Source organism: Pungitius pungitius, chromosome 16, assembly GCF_949316345.1.
Source record: "Pungitius pungitius chromosome 16, fPunPun2.1, whole genome shotgun sequence".
Taxonomy (NCBI): domain Eukaryota; kingdom Metazoa; phylum Chordata; class Actinopteri; order Perciformes; family Gasterosteidae; genus Pungitius; species Pungitius pungitius.
In genome coordinates, this window is record NC_084915.1 from 15,368,862 (window position 1) to 15,390,488 (window position 21,627).

General features: G+C 46.5%; 1 protein-coding gene across 1 annotated transcript in view; it reads right to left on the reverse strand.

Moving 5' to 3' along the window:
- Positions 1-9,362: 9,362 nt before the first annotated feature.
- zbtb16a (zinc finger and BTB domain containing 16a) overlaps positions 9,363-21,627 on the reverse strand; it is a 100,393-nt gene continuing 88,128 nt past the window's right edge. Inside the window, 3 exon segments of the mRNA XM_037467671.2 lie at positions 9,363-9,613; positions 12,110-12,280; positions 18,590-18,760. Of these exon segments, the coding sequence (XP_037323568.2) occupies positions 9,384-9,613; positions 12,110-12,280; positions 18,590-18,760 (572 nt within the window). The 3' untranslated portion in view covers positions 9,363-9,383.

Consider the following 21,627-nt stretch of genomic DNA (forward strand, 5'->3'; position numbering starts at 1 on the left):
AAAATGGTGGAAACTTCTTCTAATATAGTCAATATAATGTTTAACGTCACTGTCTCACTTCATGTAATAAAATCTGTCCAAACACACTGCTAATGTTGAACAGGACCTGAATAATGTGCCTCAACAACAGATGTTTGCTATGTTTTTTTTTCTTTCATTTTATTGCAAAAAAAAATCATGTACCACTTTCACCTTACTTTTAATGACATACTGCTTTCGGACATAATTAAAGAAATAGGAAAATATGTGAATCACTAAACCAATACGTAAAATATTAAGACATCTCGGGAAAGTGCACCTAATTATGTTATTTCATTCTTCGTTTGAAAAAATATTTACTGCTTAATATTGAGTTTACTCTAAAGTGGCAGTTATTTCCTGAGAATTTTGAAATCCTAATTGTAACCCTGAAATAAGAAGTAGCTAAAATAAAACTATTTAATTAAATAATTAGCAGTATTTATGAAATGTTAATTTACAGTCAGGGAATTATTACTTTCACCTTGGTATGTGATTAGAATAATATGATTATTAATGATGAATACAGGAGGGTAAATTATTTCATATTTCATGTGCATTACTGTATGACGTGATTGACATCTGTCATGATCAATTGCTAAAATGATCACTAACAATGGCTAATATATTTAATTGTTTATTCTATGACTTAAATTGTTAAAATACCCATATAGACACATTGAGATAACTCCTGCAGTTCTTCCCAGCAGCCAGAGGAGGGCGCAATGCACACCTTGATCAATCATGACAATACTCAAGATTTTTAAAAAATGTGAAAGAAATTCAGTTTTAAAAAGCATTAAAAAGTGCAGCCGTGTTTCCCCATCACATTCGCCTCAGAAGATTCTGATGTCTCATGAATGTTGTTGCTATAGTTTTTTTTTTTTTTAATCCTCACACCGGGTAACATGCAGGGTCTGTTTTCAGATCAGTCTATCAATCAAAGATCTAAAGTGACTCAATCCAAACATCCCCCTCGAGATCTCTTTTTAAACTGGACTTAAATCCATTGTTTGCAAGAAGATTTCCACCCAATGAAAACATAACTATGCGAGAGGAAAAATATATCACTTAACCTAGAGATTTTGGATTCAGTCTGTTTTCTTCTTTGTAATAACAAGTTTGCAGTAATATCAACAGAGGGACCACAGATGTTTCAAAATATATGCAAACCTAAACTATAGCGGAACCTAATGCTGCTTCTTGTGACAACAGCATGCATCCATCTGTGTGTATTTACCACCCAGACTAGACCTTTGTATCAATACAATAGATAAATATGTTTAATAATGCATGGTTTTAAGAATATTGCGCATTCAGAACATCAAAAAAAAAGACACTCCTGGTACATAAACAATCGAACCTTTAGATATGTGGGTCAAAGATCAATGCTGAAGCCTCATGCTGCAACACAAAGGCCCTCCTCTGTTCATATTACCGCCCTGATGGACCATTCATCCCCCTTTCCTTCCTTTCCTTTTTCCTAAAACCCCTAAACAAGATCAGAGAAGTCACACTAAAGCAACAACTCCAACAAAACCATTCACAATGACTTTTTTGTCCTCTCATTTCCTGTTTTTCTTTGAAAAGTTTATATAGATGTATAAACAAATAACCACAGAGCTGCCATGTGTTATTGGTTCCAAAGACTTGGGAGCTAATGCATAAAGTGGAGAGCTGCCTCATTAGTTTCAAATACACTGAAGTCAAGATATGACCCTGTGTGCCAAAAGAGAGGAAATGAGCAAATACAGTGGTATTATTGGGACACTTTTGATGTCAGTGTTTGTAGGGTCCGTCATCTGGGGAGCCTGGAGGAAACTGCCCTGTTCACTATAATCCTTATGAATTATCCCCTGGGACTGTTCTCGGCAAATAGCCTCGCACTCTTTTAATAGTTTATTAATCTTCTTTGTGTACTGGTTGGATTGGAGCGCGACCTCATGCCTCTCGCATTGAGAAGGAACAATATCGCATGAGGTGTTAAATGTCTTCTTTCACAAGCTGTTGCACCACCCCCATCTGCTAAGTGACCTCCCACTGCACCACGCACTGTTCAATACCCCGTGTGTACATTGTTCTGTTTGGATATTATATGGAGGAGAGGTATTTAAGGTCATATGGGATCAACTGACAAAAGCCAAGGGAAATCACAACAAGGGAGGTGAACACGAAGCCGCCAGCAACACACACACACACACACACACAAAAAAAAGACTCATCCAAGACCTCGTTCAGCTCGATTTGGCTGAACAGCTTTGTGTCTCGACTCGCTTCCTCCATAACGGCAACGGTGCTGGCGTGTGACAAGAGAGCTTCTTCCTCTCTCACGCGCACACACACGCACGCACGCACGCACGCACACACACACACACACACGGACGACATGCATCTCCAGCGACAGAAGACGTGACCTCTGTGGCACGAGGGCCGGAGCAGAGGAAAAGGCGCTGCGGTAGTTACCAGCATTTCATTCATCAGTTGACGAGTTTGCCCCCATCCGGGCATGAAGCCCCCCCCCCCCCCCGACTCAACAAGCAGAATATACACTAGATTAAACAGGCAGACAGCTTTGGGAGGGGAGGGGGGGGGGGGTTTAGAATGTCTTGTACAATGACCTTGAGCCGATTGCCTTCATACATCGCTGGTTGTTTTGAAGGAAACGTGTTGAGAGACGTCTCACAGCCCACCGGTGTCTAGTCACTGTGGTTCTGACAATTGCAAGTTGAATGCAAAAAGCATTTATGAACTTTATTATGCAATCAATTATTCATGGGCTTCGATGCACATTTATTTTAAATGTGTGGTGCTGTATGTGACAACGCTAAAGAATACTTGGAAATACTTGGTCCTGTTTAGTTTGAACATAACATTTATTCGAACAAATTTAAATGTCTAGTCAATTGTGATTTCTGTACCGTACACACTGTACTTTGATGACGATTCCCTGGACATTGGGCCTAAAAAGTAGTGTATCACTGCAGTCAGATCCATTCCAAACCCCCCACTGTGATTGTTGTCCCCTATACTATTATAAAGCTGTAATGTCGATATCCATACTCACCGCTTGCGTTCAGTCCAATAAGCCACGTTCATACCGATGTTTTTGGGAGGGGGGGGGGTCCACGGAGCCAACTCCTTGCTCCTTTTAGGCCTCTTTTGGAGCTTGTTTCACTGGCTACTTTCACTGGATGAGCATTGGTAATAGGGGCATCGGGCAGTCTGCACTTAATGCAACAATGCAATGCAATCACTGTAAAAATGAAGAGAAGAAAAACGACGTCGTTGCTGCGTTTTGGGCTCACTGGAATTAAAATAACTTAAGATAATGTAATCCATCTGAATGAAGTCTTGGCAAACGTGCTGGACAACATTAGAGAGCAGAGATCAAAGACTCTCGGCTACAAAGCGATTATTTTGTGTTAGATCTTAATTTCCTCTTCTGTTCTTTAAAAGAATTCAGGAGAAACAAATTGCGAGGCAGAAAGAGAGCCAAGAAAGACCTCATGAAGTCCATTTTAATTTTATATACAAAGGAACATCATGGCTTGATTTTTATTATGAGACTCATAAATAAAAATACAAACAGATTTCCATTACGGGATGTAACATTTTTTATATTTTCACTATTAAAAAGGCACAACATCGAAGTGACAACATGGAGAAGAGAACCTGCAGCATTAAATCTTTTATTTTCCTTTTTATTTTTTTTTCACACTCCATCAGAGAACACTGACATGTTACAAAGAGAGGTGTCTGATTCTACATGGAAAAACAAAACAAAAAAGAACAACCTCTATATCAACAGACGGTGGCTATAGATTGGTGGCACAGCTCAACAGGAAACGTACTGCCACGGGAAAAAATAGCACGTAGTCGCTGGAAAAGACAAAGGACCCTTTGCAGAGCTTGCAAAGCTAACAAAAGTATACAACTGACAACAATAAGAGAACAAATCAAAGAAAATAAAAAATAATAATTGGGCACCTTCTAAGATTAGGCTAAGATTAGGTGCTGAGGTAGACAAAAACTATAACAATTCAAAATCATAATAAAAACACTATTTTCTTAATACAGAGCAACTTGACTGGCACTTGTGCTGTCACGACAACGGAGGAGAAAAGTAGCACAGACAAGCCGGGGGAAAGACGAGAGAGAGAGAGAGAGAAAAGCTTTGTTACATAAAAAGCTTCGTTATGCTTGGGTCCGACAGGGCAATTGGTCCTCAGTGCTATTATAAAAAAATACAATGTCTTGGTGCTTTGTTACTCAAAACAGTTTTTAGTCTAGACCTCGATGGCACATGCGTCGCAACACGGCATGAAATGGCTGCTTTGTTCTAGAAACACCACACCGATAAACACAAGAGTGCCAGCTCCAGGGATGCCATGATTCCTCTCCGACACATTTTCACATCCCCTCCTCAATGCGTTTTGTAGAGAAAAACACGAAAAAAACCCTGAAAAAAAACGAGTACTCTAAAAAAAAAAAAAAAAAACTGAAGCAAAGCCGAAGGGTAATAACCAACTGCCAACCTCCCCAAATGGAGGTTTTTCTTTCTTTTACTTTAATGCTTTCAAGAGAAGTACACAGTTCTCATCAGCAAACCTGTTGCTGACAAAAAAAAAAAAAAAAGGGGGGGGGGGGGGGGGGGAGGGGGGGGGCTTTGTGTGCTTGCAGAGGAGCAGGTTTAGTGCACACAGTTCTCGCCACTGGCTTCCTGGTAAATATCCCAGATGTTTGCTGCGTGTCGGTGGATAAATGACTTTGGCCACAGGAAACAAATAGAATGCAGAATCGAAAGTCGTGACTTCCATGACGTTTGAGGGTTTATTGCAGTCCTTGAAAAGGAGGCCCTGCTCTGTTCGGAATAAAAAAAATGTAAAAATAAAATCAGGTCATTTTTTTTAGAGCGTCATGACATCCCTAGGGTGCTGGAGACACCACTTTTATTTTATTCTGAAAATACGGAACCTAAGCAGATAGAGATGGATATTTTTGCTGAACAAATTCCATTTTTAGGCACAAAGATAGTACAGAAACATCGGAGGAACACTGAGGGAAGAACTATATCGATGCCAATGTATATATTTATATACTGTATATTTTTTCCAACATAGAGAAAAAAAGTGGCATAGAGTATCATTTTATTTTGTATCTGATCTGATTAGTGCATTTTCCCACTAATACACACACACACACGCACGCACGCACACACGTAGTTACACACTCTTTACGCACTCTTTCACCCGCACGAGAGAGTAGAAAACATTCAGAGGACGATGACGGGACTAATGTGACTGATCAGGTCTTGCATTGTGGTGGTTCAGACTTTAGTGGGTGGATATATCGTACGAGGGGGGGTGGGGGGGGGAGGGAAAAAGCCCCTCAGCTCACAGTGTTTGAGAATAGAATGGCAGGACACCACAGGACGTGCCATCCCTTCTTCTTCTTCTTTTTTTTTCAAATACAAAAACAAAAAGACATTTTGACAGTCAAGTTTGATTGAAAAGTTGTAAATGATAAGTACTAATTGGTTGGTTAGGCAGCGCCCCCTCCACCCAACCGCCCCCCCCCCCTCTCCCCCTGCTGCCCCTGTGTATTTTATAATCTTTTTTTTTTCTTTTTTTTTGCTCTTTTTTCTTACTTTGTCACATACAGATAAACTTGTAAAATGTGTGGCGGTTAGATTTAGTCCTTCACCTACAATGCAATTGACATCCAGAAAGCAACACTTAATATTACAATATGTTCACACACATGTTTTTTTTTTTTTGTCCAACAATATCAAAGAGGAGCAAGGCCAAAATGATTCACACCCAGAGAGAGAGAGAGAGAAAAAAAAACAAGAGGTAAAAAAAAAAGAAATACAAAGATTTGTGCCCTGCTGTAACCCTCCACAAATGGAAAAAAGGACCGACACTGAATACAAAAATATCACAATTTTTCATATCAAATTGCCTTTGTTGGCTCTTGTTCAGGAATACGCTCATTTCTCGAAGGGAGCTTGTCAGCCGAGGCAATCTCTATTTTTAACCTTCTGGTTTTTCTCTTTTGATTACCACTTGCAGTTCCTATTGTCCAACGCACTCTGCATCACTGCAAATACGACCCGTCCTGGGCGCTGCAGCGTTTTCTGATGAACCTTCTTTTTTCTTTTTCTTTTTTCTTTTTCACATTACAAAACTACACTTCTATTCACATATTTTCAAGTTTTAATTCTTGTTTTTAAACCCTCTCAACAGAAATGGTACTTCCTCTTATCTGCCGCATCCCTGTTACTCATCACTTAAGGCTTCAAAATTGCTTTTTTTTTCTTTCTCTGCTCTTCCGTGGTTGGAGGTGCAAGGGGAGACTATAAGAGGAGAATAAACATCCATTTGAATTACTTTTCCAAATCCTATCAACCCCTACTTTCGTTATCTCTTAAGCCTTTATATACATTTTGCTTAAAAACACGGACAATCATAAATCAACTTTTGAAAAAATAAAACAAAGAAGCATGAGATGAAGTAGCAATGATGAAATAATGCAAAACACAAAAAAATGTGCTATTGCCAAAAAATGAAGACAACTTAGAGGTAGCTTTTATAAGAAAACGACCAAACCTTCCGGCTCTTTAACAAGCAGGGTTAATAATACCAAGTTTGGTAACAAATAATGCACAAAGAAATACACAACATGAGAAAAAAAAACGACAAAAGAAATCTCTTCACCGTGGCACTTAATCTTTCTGCGTACACATTGCTTCATCACGTCGTGCGATGCATCTTTTACCGATGTACACTCAATGAAACAAAAAAGGGAAAATTAACACACACAAGCAACATGAGGTCACAAAACAAAGTAATTCAAGTACGATGTGTCAAGATCAAACTCAAGGTCAATAGTAAACACAACAGCAATAACAGCAACAACGACGACATCATCATCATCGTCAACAACAACATCAGCATCGACAACAACGACAACAACAACAACAGGAGACGAGAGACAGACGGAGCGCAGGGAAAACAAACACAGAGAAAGAGCTGATTTACTCTGTCTTCTCACTGGTCGCCCCCCCCCCCTCCACAACCCCCCCCCTTCCTAAGCTGCTGCTGGGCAGTGTGTCTGGTCCTATCAGTGATTTCCCCCCCCCCCCCCCCCCCCACCCCTCCCCCTTTTGTCCACTGGCTATTTTGGATAGGTGATCGCCCCGGTAACGCTGTGCCATGCAGTGATGCGCGTTAGAAGCCATTCGGGCCCAAGGTTTGCCTTTCAGAGACGTCAGAAACTCCCACCTCCTTCTCACCAACGCACCGCTTTAAAACTACGCATCGGGGCTGTAACCATACAACAAAAAAAACAACTTTAGGTCGTGACTTCAGCTGATGCGCTACTACGGAGGGGCGTAGAAAAACTAAACTGTGTAATCCCGCCTCATGCGTGACGTTTTTCCATTTGAAGATCACGAGACCTGACGGGCCTTGATTATCAGATCCGTTCCAGCCCTCCGGTCGTCTGACAATCCCACACGTTCACTTTTAAAGGGGGAAATAGCACTTACGGCTGCGAGCTGATGTCAGCTTGGGGGGGGGGGGGGGGATTTTTTTTTTTGAACCAGCGGAAGGCGAGGAGGGTAAATAAACGACCTCTGAGATGGGAATTACAGGTTTCTGACTTGCATTGAAAGGCAGCATCAACCTGCTCTGTGTGTCACAGTCATTCACGTTTTGATGCCATATATAACAGTCACACACACACACACGCACACACACACAAAGGGGTGCAGCGAAGGCCTTCCCAGCCCTTCCTCAACATTCACAACGAGCCGTCGAAGTCACGGGACTCCCAACGGAAAGCAGCCTTTTTTTCTCCCACCCCCCCCCCCCATTTTGTCTTCCGTCCCTGTGGCGGACGGAGAGATCTGTTGCGGCGTCACAGAGTGTTACTGTTTGTTTACGTGTCAGTTTGTGTAGTTGCTCATTAGTGTGAGATAATGACGTAAATGGACGTGAATACAAGCCGTCCCCGTTATCTACTGCTGAGTAAGGTGGATATGCTGGGTTTAATGTGGCGTACTGTAACAGCCGGTTATGATTTAATGGAAAATATATAGATTTATATAACTTGCAGACGTCAAACAGAGACTGTTGTCGTGATTTGTTTTACCTGTGCAATCAAGCCATGATAAACTGCGATGCGGAGCTAAAATGAAGAAAAAAAGAAAAGAAATACAAGATACGAGAGAACCACCAGTGTCGAACCCCTCCCCTCCGCCCCCCCTCCTGTGGCGACCTCCTGGCCCCGGCCCTCATCCGACCGAGACGCACGTCCAGGGGCAGCACCAGACAACGGAAACAGGTGCTCGGTTTCGCACGTCTCATCTGCCGCATTCGCCCCCACGGGCCGCGGTGCCGATTCTCAGGGGCTACCTCACCGGGATGAGAAGGATCTGATGTATGAACACCTCACACTGGCAGATTTCTGTCTACGTGTGTAGGTAGAAGTGACTGGAGGTTGCAGAGCAGATAAACCTCCCATCGGATGTGGGGAGGTGGGGGGGGGGTGGAAAGCATGACGAGTATGATCGCCCAGAGCAGTTTATTCAAACTTGCCAGCGTAACGTTTATTCAATTCAATTTCAGTTTGTTTGGAGAGGCAACGCCGTTGGAAAACGCGTCTCCTCAGAGATGCCGGTTGGTGGAGTCAGGATTTAAGGCTTCTGAAAGCCAGCGGTTCCTCAACATTTGGAAAGTATGACGCTCGTCTGGGCTCGCGTTGTTCATGTGATCCAAACTAACAATGACTCAAGCAGGGCGAATGCGAACAAAAACAGTTCCGAATAGAACAGCAACTTAAAAAAAAAAAAAAAAAAAAAATCCCCCCAAAATGGAGTGACGGCAAGCTTGTGCGTGTTCAGATAGCCCTTGAGAATCCGTTTTCTCACTCGCGGCAGCCTCCGAAAAAGTCCCTTCCCGGGCAGCCGCTCTGCGTGAAATGACCTGAATCAGTGACGCGGTTGCATGATGTAGTGAATGACCCGGTGAATCCGAACTATGTTGGAAAAACTCTCTCCGCATCCAAGTCTTCCTCTTCGTAGCACTTTTTGTCCCACTATCACCACCCTTTGACCCCCGCCCCCGCCTGCCCGCCGGCCCGGCGCCGCGTTTGCATGTAAAGTAAAAAAAAATAAAAAATAAAATAAATCAACAGAAAACAAACCCTCTTGCTTTCGGGTTTCATTCCTAAATCGCCAACCCTCCACTGCAGCCTCCTATCGGCTCCGTTTACATTCCCCCCTTACCTCTCGACCCCGCCCCCCCCCCCTCCTTCCTCCCTCCCTCCCTCCCTCCCTCGCTCTCCGTTCACTCTCCCGGGCCTCAGACGTAGCAGAGGTACAGGTAGGTCTTCTCTATGCGCCAGTCCGGGGGCACGTCTTCGGGCTTGTGGCCCTTCATGTGCTTCTGCATGGCGGACAGGCTGGGGCAGTAATCCAGGCAGATGGTGCATTGGTAGGGCGAGGCGCCGTTGTGGGTGCGCAGGTGCTTGATCATGGCCGAGTAGTCCCTGGATCGCTGGTGGCAAAGCTTGCACTCAAATGGCTTCTCACCTGAAAGGGGGGTGCGGGGGGGGGGGAGATGACAGTTCAGAGACGACAAATGCAATAGGCCCAGAAATGTAACATAATGGTATACATATCATCAATTTACGCTATAATGACTGTAACTTGGCTCTTATTCTTTAGTTTAACAGATTATCCAAACTCTCTTTTTCTTTTTAAGATTAAAAGCACCGCTTTAGCGTACTCATTGAAACGTGAAAACCTGTTTGTTCTAAGCCGGTCGAACTGTCCCAACCGTCAGACTTCCTTTCGCAGATTGTAGCAATTAACTCGGCGACTGATGCTTTTACTGCCGTTTGGGCGACGCTGAACAAAACCACGTGAAGGAGACCCACCGTGGAAGAAAAATAGAATATCCTTAAATGGCAAAATGTGTGTGCACGTAGTAAGTTTGTGTGACAACACACAATCCAAGAGCCAAAAAAACTACCAAAAGGTCAGTTCTAACTGCCCCCATTAATTGGTTAATTACTCGCCGAGGTTGGAGCGGTACAATTCTTTTTAAAAATACACTCATGTATTGAGATTTCGGGAACCTTTGCGAGGCTTTGTTTGTTTACATCGTCCGCCGCGGGACGGACGAAAAGAGGAAAAAACAGGACGTCCTGCTATTAAATATAATGTGAAAAATGTGGCCCCCGCCGCTGCTTCCAAGACCGCGCAGAGAAGAAAACATGCAATCGCTATTTAATTGGAGTGCTTTCCTTTCCTGCCTCTCTTCATGAAACAGCATCACTCAGCAGTGATGATATGGGAACGCAGGCGACATTTTCTCCCGGCCTTTCTGACTTCATTGTAACAATGTCAGCATGTGCCCACATCTGACTAATTGACCCTTTACCAAGTCCCGCCCCCCTGCTGCTACCCCCCTCAAACTGCCAGAGCTACAATGGAACCCCCCCCCCCTCCCCCCCTGCATTAATTTGATCTGGATTTTGGGAAAACAAAAGTGACAGAAGCGTCCACAAAACGAATGAGCACCAAAAAAATTTTCGGCATGATGCAACAGCCTGTGAGACTAGCTGTGGTTGGACAAAGAGACGCACACACACACACACACACACAGACACACACACACACACACACACACACACGTACGTGCACACAGATGAGAATAGTAACTTAGTAACAATAAAACAGCTGAGCTTTAATGGGGAGAATATTGACGCAGACTTTGTGGTACGAACAAAAGATGAGAATTAGATGTTCGAATGTCTTCAATTTCTTTTATAAATCACATTTAACCGAGCTGCTGCATTACACAAAGCACAGCTCCTTCCACAGTGGGGGGGGGGGGGGGGGGGAAACCCGTAAAGTGTCATAAATCAAAGTGTGGGGCTGCTCTCTCGCTCTGGGGGCTGCTTATATTCAAGAGGCGCATTTCATTTCAGCAGCCATCCCAAACGGGCTAATGATTTGAGCGATGGCGGGGAATAATCCGCCGGGCGCTCGCGCCGCCAGACGCAAATTAGACATGTAAATGCCGACCTTTTACCAGTGGCATTTGGAGCGAGCTGTCGGATGTGATCTGGCCCGCAGCTCGCTGTCACCCCAAAACGGGTGGCCTCACGCACGCCGCCGCTCGTCCCGGTTAACCTTGACCTTTGTGCGTGTGTGTGTGGGGTTACTGCCTCTTTCAGGCCAACGACTGTAAATATCGTGTGTACACACACACACACACACACACACACACCGCGTTGATATTGATAAGTAGACTGTAAACAACTTCGCCTCACATAACTAGCTAATAATGAATTGCAAATGAGGCCCAGGTATTGATCCGCCATTGGCATTTCGGATGTGTGAAAAGAAGAGGGGAGGGGGGGGGGGGGGACCGAGGAGGGGGGGCTGGGGGAGGTTTACGTTGCCGACGTCGATGATTCATCAAGCAGCTCCCTTTTGTGCGACGTGGCCTTTGGCTGTGAGCTTGTCACTCGCTCTTGTTATCTGCTGTTGCTCTCCGGCTTAACGGAAAAGCTCCCCCCCCTCCCCCCCCCCCCCCACACAAAAGGGGGAAAGGGTGGACGGGGCGAAGCCAATTATTGGACAGGCTGCCTTGATAGTGTGGCTTAACAGCTGGCTTATTGAATGGGATATGTGTGTGTGTGTGTGTGTGTGTGTGTGTCGGAGGAAAGAAGCGATGGCGAGGCAGCCTTGGCGGCGTGCCGTCCTGGCGAGCACTCGCGGTCCCCTCACTCAGTCGGGGCGGCGCGGCGTGCACTCGTTTCTCCAGGGCGAGCGGGCTTATCGCCGTGTCAACATCTTTATGGGGCTCTAAATATACCGGGATCAATAGCGCGTCTTGGGGAGACACTCGTCTACTGTATCACAGCAACAGAGATATGGGTCGGGTCCGCTCCGTGCAACACCGGGGTTCCGTTCAAAGCAAAGCCGTATCCACATAAAAACCACCGACATCATCACATAATATCATCATATAGTAAATAATGACATTGGATGCTCTGGACAGAAGGATCACAGTACCTGTGTGCACGCGGTAGTGGGTCTCCAGCTGGTGCTTGAGGCTGAACTTCTTCCCGCAGCCGTTACATTCGTAGGGCTTCTCCCCGGTGTGGATGCGCTTGTGGCCCTTCAACGTGCTCTCGTCGCGGAAGCAGCTCCCGCAGAACTCGCACTCGTACGGATGGTCCCCTGCTGGAAGGTGGAGAGGCAGAAGCAAAGCTGACATCATCTGCACGCTAGATCTTGCAGAGGGAACGGAGGGGGGGGGGGGCATTTGTGGAATTACAGACCGAAGGGTGGTATTGACGGCCTGGATACAAGGTCAGAAAACACGTGCAAAACTTCGTTTTAAATGTATAAAACCAGTCGAGTTTTGCGATGCTCAGGATCAGAAAACATATTAACATTCGCCTTTGACGCCTAAAGTGAAAAACGTTAGAGTCTCTCTTTTCTGACGCACACGACGCCAGAACAATGGGTGTTTATGCCCAATTAAGGGCTTTAATACCGGCAGACGATGTGACCCATCTGTTGTCTTCTCTACAAATCACCTGCGCTGTTGTTCGCTTTGTGCAGAATAATCACAGCCTGTCGAGGCGCTTCGTGAGACGCGTTATTGGACAGTCCGTCCTAATCTCACAATACATTCACGGAGATAACCTGGCTCACGTGTATTTGTGACACCAAAGGATTCCATTTTATATTAGATTTATTGTATTGACTGAAATCCAATTGGTGCTCGTCTCTTTAATATCTTTCTTTATGGCTTTTTGTTTTATCTAAAGCACTTTACATTTCCTTATTGCTTAAAAAGTGCTTTACAAATAAACCCGCCTTGCTTTTGATTCAAGAACTCACAAACACGTTGATTCCTCCAGATGGTTTGTTTAATGAAGGCTGTCCAAAATGCACGGATTTAAGTACATCTGGACGCGGGCGGCCAATCACGGCCCTTTATCTGTTTGAATGTTTCAGCAGGCTAACGAGAGGAAGAAAGAGTTTGGGGTTTCATTTGCTTTATTTGGATCTCCATCTTGCTCTAAATGAACAAGGTGGAGATAGCATCTCTCTGATATGCCAGCTTCCCGACAAAACAAGACGCATCGCTTGAGAAAGAAATGAGTGTTTTGACAGGCCGTGAAGAGGAGATTAAATGGACACGTATAGGAAACAATGCAGTAGTTTATTTTCACTTCTGAAACTTTAACTGTTGTCACAGTGTTTTGTATTTAAAGAAATGTGGAGCCGGTGGAGGGGATCATTCACAAATCAATGTCCTTTAAAAAAATAATAATATATATATATACATATACCCTTAAATCTCAATGTATGTGTGTCATTGTCAGCACACAATCTATTCCTACCCATGGCGGCTCTGCCTGATGCTTCCACACTGGGTAAATGTATACTTCACGCCTCATTTAGCGAGCGTCACATCAGACGCCTGTGGATGTACAGTACGCCGCGCCTCCGGGAAGCAAAATGACAACGGGCTTCTTCGTCGCTCTCCTCGAGGGCCGATGGCGCCGTGGTGGATATTCAGATGTCAATAATCGGGGATATTATGATCTGCAGGAGGCCGTCGTCAGCTGTCCAGCTGTTCTGTTTGATGAGGAACTGTTCCCCCCCCCCGGTTACACTCTCCGGTGGATTTTTGGTAATGCATTTCACACCACCGCTGCAGGTTTAGGTCACCATCAACGACCTATGCCTTTCATTATCTGCCTGTCCGAGCGGCAACGTGCTCGGGAATAAATTGCATTTCTCGTTACGTGCTCTGCGGCCGCTGCCCTGCTGCGGAGAAGGCGATTTCACTCCCATCGTGCATATTTTATCGAATGCCAGTTATAAGGTTTAGGAGGGATGAAAGAGGGATGATTGAATGTGCTGGTGTGCTGCACTTTTAGTGGAAGACGCGTTTTCTCTGCCTTGTGATGTTGGACGCCTTCGCATTAAAGAGATGCTTTGACGGGGATGGAGGTGTTTGTGTGTGTGTGTGTGTGTGTGTGTGTGTGGGGGGGGGGGGGGGCACGGGGGTTAAACCTGAGACAGGGATGGAGCAGGGGACTGTGGGTGTACGGCGGCAGCGGTGGAAGAGCTGGGGTTAAAAATCAATAAAAGTGACAGTCTTTATTTGTCCGCGCGAAGTTATCAGCGGCTCCCGCCCGTGAGACATTGTGCTCTTTTTTTTTCTTTCTTCTGGCGTTTCAAACCCGCGGCGGAGATCACAATCCATCACGGAGCGCGGTGGGCCTCGCGCGACGCCGCTGGAATAATAATTGAGCTCAGATTCACCTGCCTTTAATTAGGGCCTGCGATCAGGCGGGCGAGTGGGATGCTAATGCTCAGAGGACGCCGGCGCTATTTACGCTTAATGCCTCATCAAAAACATGGAATTAGTAGGAAAGGGCGGACTGTTTTTTCTCGTTTCGATACAATTTTATTTTGTAGAATTAAAATATACCGGTGTCTATAAAACATTCCAGGAGGCTACTGAAATCACCTTTAAGAAAATGTTCCGTTTGTCTTTTATCCATTTTTGACTTTATCGCTCGCCCGACGCCGCGAACTCCCTGGTGCTGCTCATCCTCCAAAAGGAACCTCAACACAATCCTCCCTGCCATTGACAGCGCGGTTACCCGCGACGACACAGGATGCCGCAGAAGCTCGCGCGGAATAGCGGCGCCTCGGCCGTACGAACGTGCAGAGTGGCTGCAGAGCTGCATGGTGTCATGCGCGTTATCTCCCCCGCAGCCACTCGGGGACGCCAAAGTGCAAAGATGCGCCGCAGCGCTCCACATAGAGCAGACACAATTCTATAATCACATTGTGAGGGAGGGGGGAGGGGGGGGGGGGGGGGGGGCAGACAGGATTTCATTTTGTCAGGATATTCCCACGGGGGCTAGATAATAATGGGCACATGTCCTCTGTCCATCCAAAATCTGTCGCTGGTACTTTCTTCCTCTGTCTGTCCTCGTCTCTCATCCCTGTTCTTCCTTCCTCCCCTCCCACCTTCCTTCCTTCCTTCCTTCCTTCCCACCCTCTCTCCTCCTACGGCGTGACCACATGGCAGAGAGGCCGCCGATGAGGACTCGGTGGAACCAAAGCGCAGTGAGTGGACCCCCGGGTGCCCCCCGAGCCTCCCCACCTGCATCCCAGGACCCGTCTGCGTGCACCTGCGCCTCTATAGTCACATCCCCCCACCCACCCCCCTCCCCCGACACCCAAAAGGCCTGCCGAGGGGGCGCCTGTGCCCACGGTGCACCCGGGGCGGGTTCATTATATACGGTAAGAGGCTGTAAATCACTGGGCTCCATCACTGCCAGGGACAAGAACTGGCTCTCCTTAAATTCAATTCATTCCCTTCTCTCGCTCTCTGGCTACAGCGCTATCAAATACAGCTGCGAACACAAAACACCCCGCCACAGCAGAGAGCAAATTGGCTCCGAGTTGAAAAAAAACAACAAAAAAAACACACCGACACTTACACACAGACAGTGCACAACAACGGAATATTAATGAAGGCCTGGTCTGTAAAGGGAGTGTGTGTGTGGTGGGGGGGGAGGGGGTGGTGTTAGGGAAGGGGAATGGCACAGCTGCCACGGCTGCCACTGTTAGAAGCCCCAAAATTGTGTGTTTGAACCTCTACTGTAGCGCGCGCACGCATGCGGTGAAGATATAGAAAAACCCAATAAAGGGGCAGCATGCAGCGGAGAGAGTGTGCAATATCCTGGCACGTGAAGAGAAGGTGATGAAACCTGCAGGTGGAGGGAGGAAAATGACGGAAAAAGAAACGGCATCCAGGGAGAGATGGCGTGATTAAGATGGTGAAAAAAACCCCCATTAAATCCTCTCTTTTTTTCTCCCCCCCCTCCGTCGTCCTAAATGGTGATCCAGTGTCACAGCCCGCACCGGCGGGGCTGCTTTCCATAGATAAGCCGGCAGACAGGTAAAATGAAGCACACATAACGCGTGTCTATGAAGGGGCTTTTTTTTTTTTTTTTTTTTTTTGCTGCTTTCTATCGTGTCGTCTGACACGCGAATTCGACCAATAACCCGAGAGCTAGAAGGCTCTCCGTGATCGATGAGCTGCCGTAGTATCACCATTGAGTGAAATTTGTGATTTAGATGTTGTGGTGTTTCCGACATTTTCCCATTTCTTCTTGGAAAAATACCTGTGGGCACCAATGACTTATTTCACCTTTGCTCATGTACCAATAAAATGATGCTATGCAACTCAATTCAGTTTTATTCTGTCCCTTTGTTAAAAAGATACCTCTTTTGTGTTATGGATGCATGTTGTTGAAAGTAATGAAACAACGAATGAACCTGTGGGATGGAAATGGACATCGGATGAATAATTCTCTGTAGAAAACGCATGTGATGGAATGAGGTGGAAACACCATCTAGCTCCGTTAGTTGTTTTTTTTTAAACACTATTTTTGCATGAGTATGAATGAGATGATTAACACCAAAGTCTAAAAGTTGAGAAGCACCATGCGACCACCACCACGCTACCAAAGGGTAAATCGGGACCCATTCCTGGCTCCCGTTCTGGCCGACTTCATAATCCCCCTTGACAAAAGGCTGCACATCATGTTTAAACGATTGCTTTGGCGGCAGGCTCGTTGTGATTTAACGCACGGCCCACAGTGGGACGAGGCTGCGAGGGTCTCATCTGCAGCTCCAGAGAGAGAGGGACCGGGGGGGCGGGGGGGGGGTGGGTGCATTTGCGTCGCCCGGGTGGGCAGGTGGGATCAGAGACGGCGCTTTTGTCCTCTCCGATGTCTGCTAGACGGAGCAGATGGGTGCATTGCTACTGTACAGACGGCTCAGGCAGCTCCGCCGCCTCCTCCCCTCCCTCCCTCCCTCCCCCCCGCCATCGCACACTAATGGCGTATTCGCCCGGCTTGTAAATAGGGCCGACTGCTCTCATCTCACTCCTTTCGTTTCAAATATTTATCCGTGAGCCGGTGAGCTAAATCGGCTGTGACAGTGAGACTGTTATTTAAGGTCGCAGACAGGCGGGCCGGGAGAGAGAGAGAGAGAGAGAGAGAGAAAAAAAAAAAGCATCCATCCCTCCCTGCTGAAATGGGATTCATTTCCATGTGTTCATATTCTGTCATGGTTAGTTTTTTTACTCTGAATAGCACCATCCGTCAGGGCTACCTCTGCTCCCTCCCAACAATGTATTAGTGCCCTGGCCTCGCCTCGCCAGAGAGCCAGCTCTGAGGGAATTAAGGGTGGACGGAGGAAAAAACAACAACAACAACAACGAAAAAATGCTCACTGTGAATCAGCTCTGTCGGACTGCTGCGGAATTAATTTTGGGTTGACCTGAATTAATGTTGTTTATTCAGCTGAGCTAGAGGAGGAATGCGGGGATAACATAACTCACTCCCGTTCCCCAAAATAAAAACGTGTTTTTTTACTTATTGTAAGCTATTGTTTGTCCATTGCAATCCTATTATTGCAGGTGCATTCCTACTGTTACTACTACTAAAACCAGCCCAACACACCAGGGTGGGAGGTGTGAGAAAGAAAACAATATATGTGAAAGCCCGAAGGATTGTACAAAAAAACTGAGGTCCATGAAAATGTCTCCATAATATTTGTATAAACAACAACAAAAACAAACAAAAAAGCATCTCTGAGAACAGGGCCAATGTGGGAGTTTGTGAGTAATGAACAGGTCCCTGCTGCAAGCTCTTTATCATGTCAGTTGATATTGTGCGTTAGTGGAGCATATTACCATTTACCCAAACAAAGCTAAAATGAATCATCACACCAAAATCCTGCTGCCGCACAGTGACCCTCGGGCAAATGTTAATCCAGCTTTGCTATTAAGCAATATGATGATGATAACAGGTTATAAAATTGAGACTGTCATCAACTATTCATTAAGTCAAGGTCGTATTCCAATTATTTAAAGCTTAAAAAAACGTGGTTTTTTTTGGTGCTGATTTGCCCTGTATTCTTACCAAAGGACTTTGATGGGGTTCCTCTATTAAAGCTCCACTCCGATACTATTGTCTTTTCAAATAGTTTGATTAAAAATGTGAGGCACTTTAAAATGGCACTGATTCCTGTAACAGTCTGCTCTGCTCTATTAGAAAGAAACAGAAGACATTCTGTAAGGGCAGAAACGCAACGGTGACGCAAGTCCGCTGCAAATCTGAGCACCCGAGGCGCCGCTGTAAATTGGGTCGGACCAATTGTCATTTAGCTGACGCTTTTATCCAAAGCGACTTACAATAAGTGCATTTCCACACAGAGGTACAAACTCAGAAGAACAAGTAACAAGAAAGCACAATTTTCATCAAATAAGCAGTTTCAAAACATGTTATAGAAAAGTGCCATTATAAGTACAATTTAAGTGCTGCCATTTGTTAGTGCCACGGTGTGCTAGTGTTTTAGTCAAGGTAGGGCTTCCCCCTTCACAGCCCCCCGGGTGAACCCCCCCCGGCGGCGCCATCGGTAACGGCGGTCGCTCCCACTCACCTGTGTGCGAGCGCAGGTGGCGCTTGAGCGCAGTGTGGCTGGGGAAAGTCCGGTTGCATTCGCTGCAAATGTAGCTGCGGACGCCGGCGTGCACCTCCATGTGCTGCTGCAGCGCCGGCTGCGTCTGGAAGCGCTTCCCGCAGAGCAGGCAAAAGATGGCCATGTCGGAGCCTGCGGAGCAAAAAAAAAAAAAAAAAAGCACAATCGTGGTGAGGCCTCTTTAAAAAAAAAAATGAAACGCCACAACGGGGACAGAGCTCGTCAGGGTGGATCCACAGCGACGACAGCAGGTAACCTTTTTTTTTTTTTTTTTTTTAAAAGGTTACGCATGCTCACAGTGATTAAGACAACTCGATTTCATGGGGCTCCGACATGGAACATTTGTACAAACGTAGCCTTCTTAGGCCTACACCAAGCGCACTGTATTTATAGGATTAAAAGGTGCAAACACAACTGGCGCGTCTGAGCGGCTGTGTGGAAGATAAAGATCTCCCGTGCAATGCTTCAATCGAATCCAGACGCTCGCGAGCACTGTGCATTTTTCTCCTGCGGCGATAAGGAGCGCACAGTTGCGAGCACACAAACACACACACACACAAAAAAAAAAATCACAAACCTCGGAACAGACACACACGGCCGCGCACTCCCTTGAACACACTCCCTTCACACTTTTTCAATTACCAGACTGGGGGAAAACTCTGGGGAAGGACTGAGTGTTTGGAGCTCAGTTTCTATTTCATCAGTCAATAACACATCTTTGGGGCAAAGCTGACACTAATTTAAAAATCTATGAAGAGCAGCCCGCCTCATGTTCATAACCACTGGAGGAGGAGGAGGGCCCACGACAGCCTCCTCGCCAGATCAATCACTGTCTCTGCTGCCAAGGAGCAGGGATGGAGGGAAGATGCACCGCTGGAGGAGAAAGACGAGGAGGACGATGACGGGAGGAAGGATAGAGAAGGATGGCACAGGTAGAGATGAAGAGATGCAGTCCGTAGTAGAGGACGCGGATGTACAAATCCCCCCCCCCCAAAAAAAACACAACATCTAATTTTCGGTGCAGGCGGGGAAGAGAAATAAATATTGACAAACCTTCCCTCTCCGACTGTCTGTAGCTTTCATTTTCCGACGTACAGGAGAGAAAGTGTGTCTGCGGGGGCAGAGCGTCCATTAGCTGCTCGCCGAACACATGACTGAAAGCCTGAGATACTAATCTGTCAGCACTACAGGTGAGGAGGACTTCAAAACCCTTTTTCTCCCCCCCCCTCCCTCCAGGCTCTACCACCGGGGCAGATCTCACACTTTTATACACAACATATATTAAACAGCATTGGGCAGATTGCCCCGCAACGTGCTAAGCACATTCGGGCTTCCCGGAGCACGAACCCACTCAGGTTCCCCTCCAGCTCCCACTCTCAGGACAAACGTCCCGATATACAAATTCATTTCAACAGCAGGACTGCAACTGTGTGAACGCAAACTGCTTCGCACATACGTGAGCGCTAAGCTGGCTTTCTCCTGTGTTGTGTTTTCCTCTCCTGCTCTCTGCTTTTATCAATGAAGCGGCTATTGACCGGGGTCGACTGCTGCTGGAATCCCTCCAGGACTCCAGGATCCTAAGTGGCTTTGAGTGACAGGCCTGCCCCCTATTTACTTCTATTATCTCTCCACCTCACTGCACCTCTCTCTCTCTCTCTCGTTGTATCGTGTGTGTGCGCGTGTGTGCGTGTGCGTGTTAGTGGACAACCACAAGCAGATGACTTCTTCCTCCAGGCCGCTTCGGACCAAATCATACTGCGGTCAAAAAGACGCCATTATTGGCGATATGGAGAAAATGGCCCGAATGCAGAATAAGTGAAAATGATTGTGCGGGAGGGCGGAGGGGGGGGGGGGAGAAGATGGGTAAATGGTGGGGTTTAGGAATGTAAGAGGTTATCAGACCTTTGACCTTAGGTCTTAGCTAAGGCGTGTCAGGGCGGTTTACAGTGGCAGAACAAAGCTGATGATTACAAATGGGATTTGAGCCACATGTTACCTCATACCCTACCTTGAGTAAGAAAACCTCTGCCTTAAAACACGTTACTTGGGTGGCACCCAAGTATGTGTGTGTGTGTGTGTGCGCTGTTGTCACATCATAAGACAACAACTGGCCACATCTGGGCGAGTTTGCTTGCACATCGGCATCCGTGCTTCGTGGCAAAGCTTTGTTTGCGCGCCAGCATTTCTCCTCCTTTCGCAGTGCGAACCCTGGTCAGTATTAAGCAAAATTAAGTGCTACACGCCACACAGCCAGTGCTGCAGTGTTGCAGGTAAGTGAGTAAAGGTGTTGTCGGGCCGCTGACAAATGAAGGGAGCAGCGGGGGGGGGGGGGGGGGGGGGGGGGGCGGGGAGATAAAACCGAGGGAAGGAGGGAGAAAAAGTAGTTGACCCGGGGAGGTCCATTACAGTTGTAAAATTGAGTCGGCCCAAAGTGACACCTGAAAAGAGGGGCTTCAGCGGGGCGGCAGAGTGGTGGCGTGGGGGTTCTTAGTCTCGGCCCGGTTTGGCTGTTTTGGAATAATTTACCCGCTAACCAGCCTCTCTCCCGCCATCTATTTATAGAGGTCGGGCCAGCGTGTGTGTGTGTGTGTGTGTGTGTGTGTGTGAGGCCGCGGCAGTGCCGGCGGTGTCTTAATGGGCCGCGAGTGGCAGGGGGCCGCGAGTGGCAGGGCTGCTGCTGTTGTTTAAGCAGAGGACGGACAGAGCCTGGTAAATGGAGAGGAATACTCCCCGATGGGAGGTGACACTGGCCCGGATGGGCACAGAGGCAAAGAATCGGGGTAGAGGCTGGTCACGGATTGAGGCCCTTTTTACCGATTGTGATGTGCAGTACGGTAACTAAGCAACCAGCTGGACCTCTGGGAGAAAAGTCAGAGAAATTCCATCTTGGGTTGTGGCCTAAAACTAATGATTTTTTAAAATCGGATATTAAAGACACTAAGTTGAAGTTTTTTGTTATTCGGTGATTTCGGTCAAATGACTCACAAAAAAGGGGAGTA